This window comes from Momordica charantia (genome assembly GCF_013281855.1).
Source record: "Momordica charantia cultivar OHB3-1 chromosome 7 unlocalized genomic scaffold, Mcharantia_2.0 BLBB01000007.1, whole genome shotgun sequence".
NCBI lineage: Eukaryota > Viridiplantae > Streptophyta > Magnoliopsida > Cucurbitales > Cucurbitaceae > Momordica > Momordica charantia.
The window spans coordinates 2,104,240-2,120,309 of record NW_028275165.1 but is presented as its reverse complement, the minus strand read 5'-3'; the positions used below and the strand labels follow the sequence as shown (position 1 = coordinate 2,120,309).

Sequence of the window (16,070 nt, the reverse complement as noted above, 5' to 3'; positions counted from 1 at the left end):
TGACCAGGAGGAGAGTCATTAGGGGACATTCCCGCCACCCTGAACCGCTACAAATATCTTGTAGTGGGGTGTATCGCGTACTTGCCTACACGTCCCTGCCATAATCAACACGTTGCTCCCTCCGTTGGTCATACGTTTATAGGGGTTTGATCCACGGACGTTTTGAAGGTACATAAATTAAAATGAATAAAAGTTAAAAGTACAGAGACCATAACAACGTTTTGAAAGTAAGACCAAAATCAACCAAAGTCGAAACTACAATGATCAAAATAATATTTAAACCTGATATTTATTTTTACTTTTGGCTATTAGTTTTTTTCCCCTTTTTTTAACAAATAATATCTTTGAAGTTTGCCCTATATATAAATAATACCTCTATCATATTAAAATTAGTTTCAATACTACACATTTTCACAAAAGTTTTAAAAATACCTAGAATATGGAATGACACGGCAATTGACATCCAAATTTTGTCCAAAAATTTTGATAGTTAATTTGCTTCCCTATTGTCTACCAAAATATGATGTCAATTAAAAAAACGATAACTTCTTTTATATTTTCGCTTTTTTAGACATAATTGAACAAACTTCTATGTTAATTATCACGTCTCTATGAAAATTCATAGTAGTACTTAAACTTTTAAAATAACGATGATTTTTTATATAAAATGATAAAATTTTGGATTTTTTTTATTTAGCCTTACATATTTTCTTAACATAATTTCATTTCTTTTTGAAAGAAAAAGAAATGGTTAATTACACAAAAGTTTCTATAGTTTTTTTCACGATGATAAAATTGCACAAACAAAAAAGAAGGGAACAAAAAAGATCCTAGAAATTGAATTTTGATTTTTGCAAAGGAAAATGATGGATCATACACGTAAAATTCATGAAATTGAAATGTTTTACCATGGAAGTGGAAGAGGATCACATTCCAAAATTATTTTTAAACCAATTTTAATTATTCAAATTTTGTAACTTTAAAATTTTAAAACCTTTTTCATTATTTAACTTTTTTAAATATGGAATATGCGTTTTCCTGCTTATTTGTCCATGTTTAGTTTAGTTTTTTTTTAATATTATATAAATTATATTTAAATATTAGTTAAAAGTTAAAACTTATGATATGTCACAATTCTCCATATATTAAAACTTAATAATTTTAAACTTAATAATTTTAATACTCATTTTGATTCACGAGTTAACAAACCTTATACAAAACGTCAAAAATAAGGAATAGAAGAAGGGAGTTACGTTTCTCTATTTCTTTTCATTTGCTAGGTGATTTGACTAGATTTTTTTTTCCCAAGAGCGTAGGTCAACTGAAACGAGTGATTTGAATTTACATCTCACGTGTTGTTAAACAAAATTATGAAATAAAACATAATATAAGTTAAAATTTCAAATTTATAATTGGCGAGAACAAATCTTTTTACTCACTAAAATTTTAAAAGATAATTAGAATTTAGCTCCGATTGTACAACGCAGTAAAATAATAGTCGGTAGACATCAAAACTCTACACTAAACAACTCTGCATCCCAAACACAAACTAAACAACTCAAAATCCTACCATTTAACTGGTAGGATTTTTTTAATTATTACTTGATTTCACCTCTTTTGTTGTCGTCATCTTCCTCGCCTTCATCCTCTTGTTCATCTTCCTCGCTCTCGTCCTCAGATTCAGGCTCAAGCTCGCCCTCACCCTCGCCCTCATCATCATTTTGAATATCATCCACATCAGTATCCTCTATATCATTCCCATTTCCAATATCATCTTGGCTCGTTTCGTCCTCTGAACTACTAGGTTCATTATCTAATATCAAACTCAAAACTTTTTTCGAGTTACAATCCCTCTGACTCCTCAGCATTTTATACTTGAGATTCTGTGACAAGTTACTGAGCTTTAGTCTAGGTGTAAATGAAGGTTATATTTCCGTAATACATTTCGAAGCATCAAACCAATCAAAGAGTTAAGTTGAAGAAGAAAAAGAAGTACCAGAACAACATTTAGTCTCACCATTAAGTCTTCATCTTCGGAATCAGTGTAAACGCTAACATATGGATGCCTCCTTTTTCGTCGTTCAGAAAGCCTAAGTCCTTTACCTGGCTGCAAATACACACATGAGAAATATAAACGTTTGAGATCCAATGAAGTTCAAAAGAGAAAAGGCACATAATCATTAACTTGCACGATTTTACTTACTCTACCGAGCAAGTCAATTTTCATCAAATTTAACCTTAAACTTGAATAAGTTTAGAAACTAATACCTCCATAAACCAAATAAGTAAACTATTCATCAATTAGACAAAAAATGACATTATATTCAACTAATAAAACACAAAAAATCAAACATAGAAATATCCAAACCAAACCAATGACAACATAGAAACCTAACCACAACATAAAGCAGGTAAATGAGTAGTCAAACTCAACCCCAAAATTAACGAATCCAACTAAAAAGCATTCGACATAAGCAAAATCATCAGTAGCCAACAAAATAGCCAGAAAAATGGAACTTTTTCATTGATGAGATGAAAAAATATATATATATTTGGAACCGAAATACTCTAATGAAGATGATGTATTCCATTTTCATAATCCTATAAGCTATAACCCTCTAAAGACGACGCATTCCTCCAAAAGACAAAAAATACAAAAGGGAACAAACATCCTTAAATTATAAGAACGCCTGGCTTCAATTGTTTTCCTCCCAACCAGCCATATTTTCAAAGTGTCTTATATGTTGTTATACTTAAAGAATTCCTATACACAAAATCAAGCTGCGTATGGTTGGAGATTAACCTTAAACCTAAGAAGCACCAAATTCGACACGACATGGACACGGTGACACGTCATTTCTAAATATACACTTTTTTAAATATATATCATTTTTATACAGGAAAGAAACTCAAAGTCAATAAGCTTATGCATTTTTATGCTTAAAAAATGAGTTTCATTTATTTTCCCCTCAAATTTGTATATTTTGTCCTATATTACTATTTATGTCTATTTTTGTGTTTAGCAAGTGTTTGATACGACGTGCCTAATAAGTATCAAATCTATATTCACTTTGTACAACTAGTGTGTGACACACATCTATTGAGCTAACAAGTGTTTGATACGTGTCCAGCAAGTGTCCGAGTGTCAAAGTGTCCAACACGAACACATTATCCAAAATGAAGTGTTCGTGCGTCTTAGCCTTATACTAATATTTGTCCTAGCTGAAGGCAATGTCAAATGTCAATAAGACCTTTTGAATTGAAATAAGATCTAGGATATAGTTCTCACAACAACATTTGCAGTTGGCATGGGTTGCATCTTCGGACGTAGCATCTTGGCAATTCTAGTAGTTGGTGTTCTTTTTGTTGTCGGTTCTGAAGGTTGCAGAAGAGCCATAAAATACATGTGAATGGCAAAAAAATGGCCTTCTTCTTGGTCGAGCACACGAGGCTGGAGGCTGGTCCATCCCCTAAACCAGTTTGTTTCGAATACATGGGCGATGCAAGCTAAATTTGATTTATAGAATTTCCCCTGAATGCTTTCGTAGACAAAACCTGACAATTAATTAACCTCGTCAATCTTCAGCCACTGTCTTGGCAAACAAAAATATAATAAAATGCTTTACTCAACATTCAGTTTCATTAGTGTCAGTATTAACATCTCATCAATAAAATTGTTTCTTATAAAAGAAAAAGCATCCATTTTCATAACAATAAACTTGGTCAGAAAACCACTATGAAATATAATTACATTTTGTTGAGGAAGTGCAATAGCATATCCTCTGCTCCATTAGCCGAAGAGAAAAGGTAATTAAAGACAAATCATGAACAACTAAAAGTTACCAAGACTATAGGGCACGAATTATTACACAAGACCCACATTCCTAATCATGGTTTTGTAAATCTTATCCTAAAGATAGTGGTTATCAGACGTAATGTTGTAGATTTGATCATTGAATCGAAGTGCACTGTATATGACATTCTGTACAAATACATAAGGTGAAAACTCCAATATTGCTCATTGATCATATACTTAATGGTATGTGTGCTATGAAGAAATATATATTCCACGAAGAAGAAGCTAATTATGAGTTTAAAAACACTGAAATACAGCGCAATGTCTCTCATTAACCAAATATTGTACGATTTATGCATCTGAGCAACCTTCATTGCATGCTATTAGAACGAACCTTAGCTCCTTCTGCCTCGCATGGCGCTGCATGTTGCCCCAGAATCTCAGCTCATTGCGGTTTGCGAGAGGAAGCGTGAAAATGTGAAGTTTCATTGTATTTGGGGATACTTGAAGAAATTTGAAACCCTAGAAATTCGATTAGGGAAGGAGAGAGAGGAAAATTTTGCTGAATTTCTGAGAAATTAAAACGATTACGATTCGCTTTCCTTCTGTGTTTCTCTGTAATCTAGCCTTTCGTTATAGAAATTTTTTGATGACTGTAACTTCAAAACGTTTACTTTGATCCGGCCCCGTCCCACTCGGCTCGGAGATATTGCTCACCAATGGTTACAGACAGTGGTGACCACACACCATAATTAAAATCCGTGAATGTATTTCGCGAATCATTCGATGATGTGTTGAGGGAGAATTCTCAATTGTGACTGATTTTCTACCATGATAGAGATAAATTCTCCAAATCATTCTGACAAATCTCAATACAATAAAGTCGAATAGCCTCAACAAATTCTAAAACGATGTTCGAGCCGATCGCTACGGCACTTCCGCCGTCGCGCACGTTTTGCTCCGTCATCATTACCTCTAGACCATGAAAATTTTATGAACAAGGATGCAACCAAGATGAAGAGTCAACCCACGAAATCACAAGCGGTTGTCCTACTCAATTTTGCGCTTGATAACTCTTCAAAATGCCCGTATCACGAAGCCATGAACCATAAATAATATTGTTGCCTTTGATTTTGTCAGCCGCAACAGAACTATTGGCAACTAACAAAGAGATTCCCGACACCCGACCACCATCCACCATCACAAAAACCAGTGGGAAAGAAGGATCCTCCCGAAAAATCAACTCAACTACACAATAACAAGAGGGGTCTCTATTATATCTCGATCCATACCGCTTACTTCTTGGAAAAAAAAAAGAAGCATGGAAGAACTGCTTTGCACAGAAAACGCACGCCATCCCTGGGAGGATAAGGAAATGAGGTAAGCAGGCCACTGCCCTTTCCTCTCTATTGTTTTCTCTGCCTCCTTTGGAAAAACTCAATCTTTCACCAGGGAGGAGATAAAAAGAAAAAACTCATATTATTGCTCAATTTTTATTTACTTATCAAATGTATTTTTCTTAAACCGTATTTACCTATCAAAGGTTGTGTGTCTAATTTTCCTATTCTATTTATCAAAATAGAGAGTGAAGAACAGTGAAAGGGATCAAATCTCACTTATTTGAGGGTTTAACTTTAACAATTCACGAGGGTAAGGATATCTTTCTAAATTGACATGTTTTTATGTTTCATGTTTAATTTGTTTGGTTTTATCCGTATGAGTTTTTTTCTAATTATTATTATTTTTTCGGGTACATGATAAGCAAACTTAAGAAAGAAAAATAGAACCGAAGTAATTAAAGAGAAAATTTTAGAAGGAAACTTCTTAGTCCAAACGCGATCCAATTGTCGAACAACCGCCATTCGAGCCAATTTATGAGCTATTGCATTACGTTTACAGTTGGTGAAGGAGAAACGAACCAAACCCGACAAGGAGCAACGCCTACGAATCTCAGTAATAAAACACCCCACCTCAGACAAATCTTCAGAATCCTGCATGAGGGACCAAAAACATCATAAGGAATCTGACTCGAGAAAGGATGGGTCGGAAGCCCGCCTTGTAAGCCAAATGGAGACCACGAAGAAGTGCCAGAGCTTCCGCCAAATTGATTGAAACACAGTGGGAGAGTGACATCGAAGCTGCCAGAAGAAGATGGCTGTCGACATCACAAATAACCACGCCAATCCTGCCATGGAGCGAATCCATGAGAAACCCAGCATCATATTCACCTTGAACCTACCATCTGGTGGGGGCTGCCAACGACATAAGAGATGATCACCATAAGGAGGAGCCACCACCCTAAAACACGGGAGATTTGCCGACTTGTAGGAACGTATATAACCTAATGCCCAATTCCCAAGAGAAACTAAGGGTTGTTTACCCAATGTACGAACACGATTTTGGGAATTCCAGATAGTCTACCAGAAAACTGAGAGCTCCTCAAAGTCTAAAGCCGTGAGTAGATCGTGTAATTCAAATAATATAAAGAACACACTTGGCAAAGTTCATTGGAGATAAAAAGAGCAAACTTCAAATGAGCCCAAAAGCTCAAAAATGATGCAGCACATATAACGATTTTTTCTTTTTATTATATCAACAAAAAAATTTATTCCTTTTTCAAAAATTTTGTTTTTCATAAGTGTTTATGAAAGTTTGAATTTAAGACCCGTTTAATTATCATTTCGTCTCTAATTTTATGTTTAAAATATTTAGGTTGTGAGCCTAATTATCTAGGCACACATAATGACAATAAAAATAAAATAATTTATGGTGATATGATAATAACTAATTACATTTATTTAGAAACGAAAAGACAAACCTCCTAGAACTTCAAACGAAAACTATCGTCATTGGGCTAGGGAAAACCTTTGGCACCATTGCTTCATTCTACAGTAGTTTTGTTTTAACTCAAATGTCACATCAATTAAAATTAAGTCACGTCAGCATTCTATTAGAACTCAAAAAAAAAAAAAAACTATTATTAAACTTAGAGACCAAAATTGTATCTTATCCTAAAAAAAAAATACTTAACAATGATTCATATAAGTGAATTTGGAAAGATTCAAAAACATCATGATCAATCACTTACGAGTGATTATGATTTTTTGTAAAAAAAAAAAAGTTAATAAGAAATTGGTTTTTAAAATGGAGAACGACTTTACATGGGTAATTCTTCAAGTTCTAGAGTTGAGGGACGGAGAAAAGTGGTGGTGAAAATTACTTCTGGCAAAGAACTAACCCTTAATGAAGTGCTTCATGTTACAAACATTCGCAAAAACCTAGTGTCTGGTTCTCTACTTAGCAAAAATGGGTTCAAATTGGTCTTTGTTTCTGATAAGTTTGTACTAAGCATGATGTTTTATGTGGGAAAATGTTATTTGAGTGATGGTCTCTTTAAGATGAATGTACTGATTGTTGTACCGAAGTCCTCTACTATTAATAATAAGACTGTTTCTTCTGCTTACTTAATTGACTCTTCTCATATTTGGCATGAGCGATTGGACCATGTTAATTACAAAACTTTAAAGAAGCTGTATAATATGGATTTAATACCTAATTTCATATTAGATCATAATAAAAAATGTGAAATATGTGTTAAATCAAAGATGACAAAACCTCCCTTTCATTCTGTAGAAAGAAAAATTGAACCTCTTGAATTAATTCACAGCAATATATGTGATTTGAAATTTTTGCTTACGAGAGGAGGTAAAAAATATTTTATAATATTTATTGATGACTCATGTATATTTGTTAAAAAAGTAAAGATGAAGCCATTGAACACTACAAGGCTGAAGTGGAAAATCAACTAGGAAAAAAGATTAAAATATTTCGAAGTGATCGAAGAGGAGAGTATGAATCACCTTTTGAAGGTTTTTGTTCGGAAAATGAAATTGTACATCAAACTAAAGTGATGTGAACCAAGGAAGCACCATTGTCATGCCTCAAGGACCCATAACGAGATCAAGAGCCAAGAAGCTACAACAAGCTTTACTTTCTCATGTTCAATACTTGGTGAGCTCGACTAGGGATGATCAAGAGAGAGATGAAACTTTTCAAGTAAATATCTTCCAAGTAGAGCTTAAGGGAGGCGTTGCATTAAATGAACTCTAAGTTCATTTAAAGGAGCTGAAGTTGAAGTGGAGTTTAACTCAAGTTGCATTCAATGAAGCCAAGTTAAATTCAAGGAACTCAAGTTGCATTAAATGAACTTAAGTGCATCTCAAACTTCATTTATTGCAAGTCATTCATCAATTAATGGAACTACACTTCAAACTACTTTAAGTGAAACTTCATTTACAATTGGGAGGTTACAAAGACTTTGAAGGGTGACCAAGACTTCAATTCTCGGATTTAAACCTCTTTTTATTATATTTTCAGTTTTAAACATTTCATTTATGTGTTTTAAGTTATATTTTAGCTAGTGGATGTTATGACCATTATGTAATTAGGAGTTACAACCTTTCAAATGCCTTTGGGTTACTTTTAGGGTTGTTTTGGAGGCTATAGATAGCCTAGCTTGTTTTCTTTGAAATAGAGATTTTATGATTGAATGAAAGTTGTTATTTTGCTTCAAAAGCCTAGAGCTTGTTTTTCTTTGCAATTCTTGAGTGTTAGATTTGCATGCTAGAGTCATTCAAGTAGCCTTGATCAAGCTATCTTGTGGAGTGGTTCGAATCTTGAGTTTAGAAACAAGTTTTCTCTACTCTTGATCTTGATCATCAAGGTAAATTCGTTCTAACTTCTTCCTTGGGTTGACATCATCTTGATTTGGGGGTTTTAGCATTTGTGATCTAGGGGTTTGCATAACCATAAGAGTTCTTAGATCCAATTAGCTATCGTTTTCTTAACATTTGGTATCAGAGCTATGGTCCTTAGGGAGGGAGAGTTGGTGACGGACGATGAGGAGGATGTTGGATCGATATGGCAACCCTAGAAGGGGGTGAATAGAGTTTAATTAACAAAATATAAACTTTTTAATAAATGAGTTCAATTTAAACAAAAATAATACACTTTTTGAGATATGCAATTTTAACAAAGTAAGATAAAATGAATTCTAAGGCAAACAAGAGAAATTTAAAGCAAACAATCAAATTCTAAGATTAATTGCAAAAATAAATAAGAGAGAGGGTTAGAGAAATTTGACACCAGAAATTTTTATAGTGGTTCGGCACAACTGTCCTACTCCACTTCCCAAGCACCTCTTGGGTTGTAAATTGAAATTCTGACTCTTTCTACGGTAGGAGTCAAACCGGTACACTGCTCTTCACAAGAGCAAAGACGATCCTCTCCACGGTGAGGATCACACCATTACAATGAGTTGAAGATTTTGAAACACACACTTACAAACTCTCAAATAAAGTAAATATACAAATTTGAGCTCACAAAAATTTCAATCCTCACAACAATAAATTTCTCTCACAAATAAGATGGAAAGAAAAATTGAGAACTTGAAGAGATTAACAAATGAGAATTTTGAAGTTATGGAGGATTGAGAATAAGAGAATTGTTGTATATTTTTTAAGAAGAAGTTGAGTTTAAATAGAGGGAAGAAAATGGTAAAAAAATCAAGTTTAATTTTGAACCATTAGATCTTAATTATTAAAAATGAAGGGTTGAGATAATTTTCAAAAAAAATAAATTAAGAATAATATATATATATATATAATAATGATAAAATAAAATAAAATAAAATAAAAATATATATATATACATAAAGATGTGACAGAATTATATATAATAATAATAATAATAATAATAATAATAATAATAATAATAATAATATATGTGTGTGAGAAAACGGTAAAAAATTCAAACTTTTTTTTTAAACCAAAGTTACCGTTGGTAACTTTTGAAATCTTTTCTTTTCTTTTCTTTTTTTAATTTTTTTTTCTTTTGCAATATATATATTTTAAAAAGAAGCTTGTCATTTGTTTGTCAAGCTTACGAACTGTCCACGTCATCTTCTCGGGTATTTTTCTTTCTTGTTTTGATCGTAACTTCTCCGTTTGAGCTCCGTTTTGGATGATCTAACAGTCATTTGAATCGTTGTAACGAGCTCTACGTTGTGGACACTTTAAAAATACAAAAAATGTCAATAAATAAAATTAAGTTTGTTATCATCAAAACATTAATGAATTAATTAATTAAAATTAATTAATTTGAGATTAAGAGCCAAAAAGCCAACAGAGGAAGATGAGGTAATAGAGAAAGAAAATGATGATTGTGATAGTGAGGAGTATAGTGAAGAGGACCCTACACATATGTCCTTAGTCACTAAGAGAGCTTTAAGCACCCAAGTTAAGGAGGATAGCTTAGACCAAAGAGAACTTATTTCACATTAGGTGCCTTGTTCAATCTGTACCTTGTAGTATTGTGATCGACAGCACCAATGTTGTGAGTTCAATTATGGTCAAAAGACTTAATTTAGAGACTAAACCACATCCTAGACCGTATAAGCTTCAATGGTTGAGTGATTGCGGGGAGGTAAGGGTGAATAAGCAAGTTCTTGTTTCTTTTACCATTGGAAAGTATGCTGATGATGTTTTGTGTGATGTTGTCTCAATGCATGCCGGAGATATTTTGTTAGGGAGACCATGGCAATCTGATCGTTGGGTAATGTATGATGGTTCTGCTAATCGTTATCATTTTACTCATAATGGTAGGAAAACTACTCTTGTACCTTAGTCTCTAAAAGATGTATATGTTGATCAATGTAAACTTGAAACGAAAAGGCAAGAGGTCGATGCAAAAGCAAAAGAAATGAAAGAAAAAGAATTGAGAGAAAAAAAGAGTTTGAGTGAAAAGCAAGAGAGTAGCAATCGACCTAGTGAGAAAAATGAGAGAAAAGCCAAATGTGTGAGCTTGTGTGCTAGAATGAGTGAGGTTAGGAATGCTTTGATTGCAAAACGAAATATCCTTGTACTTCTGTACAAAGGATCTTGTTTCCTTACTAACGAGCTTAACCCTTCTTTGCCTAGTGTTTTTGTTGCCCTTTTGCAGGAATTTGAGGAATTATTTCCCGAGCAGATGCCAAGTGGATTGCCATCACTTAGGGGGATCGAGCACAAGATTGACTTCATTCTGGGAGCGACCATTCCAAACTGTCCGGCGTATAGGACTAATCCTAGCGAGGCCGAAGAGATACAAAGGCAAGTGAATGACCTCCTTGCCAAAGGGTATGTACGCGAGAGTTTGAGTCCATGTTCTGTTCCGATTAATCTTGTACCTAAGAAAGATGGGTCATGGCATCTGTGTGTTGATTGTAGGGCTATAAACAAGATAAATATTAAGTATAGGTATCCAATTTCTAGATTAGATGATATGATTGATGAGTTGCATGGATGTAGTCTCTTTATTAAGAATGATTTGAAATCGGGTTATCATCAAATTCGCATGCATATTGGGGATGAATGGAAAACTGCTTTCAAAACTAAGTATGGTATTTATGAATGGTTAGTTATGCCTTTTGGATTGACTAATGCACCTAGTACATTCATGAGGTTAATGAATCATGTCTTGCGTGAATACTTAGGGAAGTTTGTGGTTGTATATTTTGATGATATTCTTGTTTACTCTAAGTCATTAAATGAACATGTTAAGCATGTACGTTCTGTTTTTACTACTTTGAAAAAGGAGTGTTTGTATGCAAACTTAAAGAAATGTAGTATTTGTATGGAAAAAGTTAACTTTCTTGGTTTTGTAGTTTCATCTAAAGGTGTTGAGGTTGATGAGGAAAAGGTAAAGGCTATAAGGGATTGGCCTACATCTAAAAGTGTAAGTGAGGTAAGAAGTTTTCATGGACTTGCGGGTTTCCATCGTAGGTTCATAAAAGACCTTAGTACAATTGCTTTACCTTTGAATGAACTTGTTAAGAAAAATGTTACTTTTGTGTGGGGAGAGGACCAAGAACGTGCTTTTACCACTTTGAAAGAAAAATTGAGTTCCGCTCCACTCTTGCATTACCTAATTTTGACTTAACTTTTGAAATTGAATGTGATGGTAGTGGGGTAGGTATAGGTGATGTTTTAATGCAAAATCAAAGACCTTTAATGTTCTTTAGTGAGAAGTTGAATGATGCTTCTTTGAAGTATCCCACTTATGACAAAGAACTTTATGCTTTGGTTCGTGCATTACAAACATGGCAACATTATCTTTGGCCTAAAGAGTTTGTTATCCATACTGATCATGAAAGTTTAAAACACTTAAGAGGTCAAGATAAGCTAAATCGTCGCCATGCTAAGTGAGTGTAGTTCATTGAGACATTTCCTTATGTCATTAAGTATAAACAAGGTAAATAGAATGTAGTTGCTGATGCTTTGTCTCGAAGGTATGCTCTTTTTAACACTTTGAATGCTAAACTACTTGGATTTGAGCATATTAAAACCTTGTACCATGATGATCCTTCTTTTGGTTCTATTTTTTATTCTCTTGAAAATGGTACTGTTTTGGATGAGTACAACTTGTTTGATGAATTTCTTTTTAAGAAAGGTAAGTTGTACATTCCAACTTGCTCTATTCGTGAATTGCTTGTTAAAGAAGGTCATGGAGGAGAATTAATGGGGCATTTTGGAGTAGCAAAAACATGTGACATGCTTTCTGAGCATTTTTATTGGCCTAGGATGAGACATGACATTCATAAAGTTTGTGAGCATTGCATTTAATGTAGGCAAGCTAAATCTAGACTTAAACCGCATGGCTTATATTCTCCTTTGTCCATTCCAATTGCTCCTTGGTTGGATATATCAATGGATTGTGTCTTAGGTTTACCAAAGACTAGGAAATGTAGAGATAGTATATTTGTGGTTGTTGATAGATTTAGTAAAATGGCTCATTTCATTCCATGTCACAAAACTGATGATGCTAAACACATTGCGGATTTGTTCTTTAGAGAGATTGTTCGATTGCATGGCATTCCTTATAGCATTGTTAGTGATTGGGATGTAAAATTCTTGAGTCATTTTTGGCGTGTCTTATGGGGAAAGTTAGGTACTAAGCTAGTCTATTCTACTACATGTCACCCTCAAACGGATGGTCAAACTGAGGGAGTAAATAGGACATTAATTACTATGCTTAGGGCTGTTATTGATAAAACTATCAAATCTTGGGAGGATTGTTTGCCATTTGTTGAATTTGCTTACAATAGGGCTGTCCATAGTACTATTAAGTGCACTCCTTTTGAAATTGTTTATGGCTTTAATCCTATAACACCTCTTGATTTGCTACCTTTGCCACCTACTGAATTTGTGAATTTTGATGCTAATGCTAAGGTTGAATACGTTCAAAAGCTATACAAGGAGGTCAATGAGAGGATTGAGAAACAAAATGCCGATATTGCTTCCAGATTTAATAAGGGACAAAGGCATCTTATATTCAACCCGAGAGATTGGGTGTGGGTGCACTCTCGAAAGGAAAGATTTCCCGTCAAACGACATTCTAAGCTCAATCCTAGAGGAAATGGTCCATTTCAAGTTCTCGAGTGCATCAATGACAATGCTTATAAAATTGATTTACCAGGTGAGTATGGTGTTAGTGCAACCTTTAATGTTGTTGATTTGAATCCTTTTGATGTAGGTGATGGCTATGATTCAAGGACGAATCCTTCTCAAGAAACGGAGGATGATGTGAACCAAGGAAGCACCATTGTCATGCCTCAAGGACCCATAACGAGATCAAGAGCCAAGAAGCTACAACAAGCTTTACTTTCTCATGTTCAATACTTGGTGAGCTCGGCTAGGGATGATCAAGAGAGAGATGGAACTTTTCAAGTAAATATCTTCCGAGTAGAGCTTAAGAGAGGCGTTGCATTAAATGAACTCTAAGTTCATTTAAAGGAGCTGAAGTTGAAGTGGAGTTTAACTCAAGTTGCATTCAATAAAGCCAAGTTCAATTCAAGGAACTCAAGTTGTATTAAATAAATTTAAGTGCATCTCAAGCTTCATTTATTGCAAGTCATCCATCAATCAATGGAACTACACTTCAAACTACTTTAAGTGAAACTTCATTTACAATTGGGAGGTTACAAAGACTTTGAAGGGTGACCAAGACTTCAATTCTCGGATTTAAACCTCTTTTTATTATATTTTCAGTTTTAAACATTTCATTTATGTGTTTTAAGTTACATTTTAGTTAGTTGATGTTATGGCCATCATGTAATTAGATGTTACAACCTTTCAAATGTCTTTGGATTACTTTTACGGTTGTTTTGGAGGCTATAAATAGCCTAGCTTGTTTCCTTTGAAATAGAGATTTTATGATTGAATGAAAGTTGTTATTTTGCTTCAAAAGCTTAGAGCTTGTTTTTCTTTGCAATTCTTGAGTGTTAGATTTGCATGCTAGAGTCATTCAAGTAGCCTTGATCAAGCTATCTTGTGGAGTGGTTCGAATCTTGAGTTTAGAAACAAGTTTTCTCTACTCTTGATCTTGATCATTAAGGTAAATTCGTTCTAACTTCTTCCTTGGGTTGAAATCCATTTGTGATCTAGGGGTTTGCATAACCATAAGGGTTCTTAGATCCAATTGACTATCGTTTTCTTATCATAAAGCTTCTTATTCTCCTCAATCAAATGACATTGCAGAACGGAAAAATCGAACATTTAAAGAAATGATGAATGCCATATTGATTAGTTCAGGATTACCACAAAATTTGTGAGGGGAAGCGTTGCTTACATCAAATTACATCCTAAATAAAATTCAGGAAAACACAAGAAATTCTATATGAATTATGGAATGGACGAAAACCGACTTATAAATTTATTGGCAAAGGTGGCTACCCAAAATGGTTAAAATAGGGCAAAAAACGGTTTACTGTGTTTTTATTGGGTATGTAATTAATAGTAGTGCATATCGGTGTCTTGTACATAAGAGAATCCTGACATACATGCAAATACAATTATTGAGTCACGGAGTGCATCATTTTTTGAAAATGTGTTTCTTTATAATATGAAAAACGAGTCAAATATAAGGAAAATGACATATGAATCATCATCTAATCAAGAAAATTTGGATGAGATTTAAGAGCCAAGACGTAGTAAGAGAACAAGAGTTGAAAAGACTTTTGGGCAAGATTTTCTAACATATTTGTTAGAAAATGAACCCCGAACACTTGTTAAATCAATTTCTTCTCTAGAAGCACCATATTGGAAAGATGCTATATAAAAAGTGAAATTGATTCCATTATGCATAATCATACATGTGAATTGGTTGATATTCTTCATGGTACTAAATCATTGGGTTGTAAATAGATTTTTAAGAGGAAGACGAAAGCAGATGGAACAATGGATAAGTATAAGGCTCACCTTGTAGCAAAAGGCTATAAACAAAAGAAGTGTTGGATTATTTTGATACATATTCACTCGTTATTAGAACTTCTATCCGCGTGTTAATAGCCTTAGCAACTTTATACAACCTTGAAATACATCAAATGGACGTAAAAACAGTTTTCTTAAATGGTGAATTAGAGGAAGAAATATATATGGAACAACCAGATGATTTTGTTGTTCCTGGACAAGACAAGAAAGTATGTAACCTGATTAAATCTCTTCATGGTTTGAAACAGGCGTCCAAGCAATGACATGAAAAGTTTGACCATGTTATGATAACAAATGGCTTCAAAATCAATGAATGTGACAAATGTGTCTATATGTTAAAGGAACTCAAATGGAGTTCTAACTATATGCTGGTATGGTGATATGTTAATAATTGGTAGCAATAAAGAAATTATTTTTGCTACAAAACAAATATTGACTAGAAAGTTTGAAATGAAAGATATGGGTGTCGCATATGTTATTTTGGGTCAAAATCCATAGAACGCTACGTTGGGTTTGAATTGTTTATTTTCGTGTTTCCTTAAGTTTCTCTATATATTTCTCTAACAATACTTCGACTAAAAGTACTTATTCTCGGATAAGGGGCGACTTTCACGTCCAGTTCGGAGGGTGAGGATATCCCGACCCAAAATCACATGCCTAGCCTAACATGGAAGTATAACTTATGGATTTTTGTTATTTTTTCAACATTGGAGATGAAATAAGGACTCTAAAGGTGAGTTTGATTTAACTTTTAGTTTAAGCACGTTTTCACAAAATACTAATCATGCATTTGGTTACTTTTTTTTTATAACTACTTTTAATAATTAATTTGTTTTAATTTGGTTGGTTATGCTACGTTCTAAAGTAATTCTACGGATCACAAATATGTTTTTTTTTCCTTACTATATACTTTAAAGCAATTTTCGATCCATCACTTTAGAGTCACCTTCTAAATAATAATCTTTTAA

The 16,070-nt window shown here is 33.7% G+C and overlaps 1 protein-coding gene across 2 annotated transcripts; it reads right to left on the bottom strand.

The window, feature by feature from the left end:
• Nucleotides 1-1,395: 1,395 nt before the first annotated feature.
• On the bottom strand, nt 1,396-5,228 carry LOC111018576 (uncharacterized). 2 transcript variants are annotated; one of them, XM_088126382.1, is made up of 4 exons: nt 4,191-5,228; nt 3,296-3,555; nt 2,018-2,107; nt 1,396-1,883 (listed from the first exon to the last, which is right to left on the bottom strand). In XM_088126382.1, the coding sequence occupies exons 2-4, from the start codon at nt 3,404-3,406 to the stop codon at nt 1,599-1,601; spliced, it is 486 nt and encodes a 161-aa protein (XP_087982508.1). In that variant the 5' UTR covers nt 3,407-3,555; nt 4,191-5,228; the 3' UTR covers nt 1,396-1,598. The 2 variants fall into 2 exon arrangements, with proteins under 2 accessions (XP_087982508.1, XP_022150415.1); XM_022294723.2 differs by having other exon boundaries at nt 1,398-1,883; nt 3,290-3,555; nt 4,191-5,222.
• Between the last annotated feature and the right edge of the window lie 10,842 nt (nt 5,229-16,070).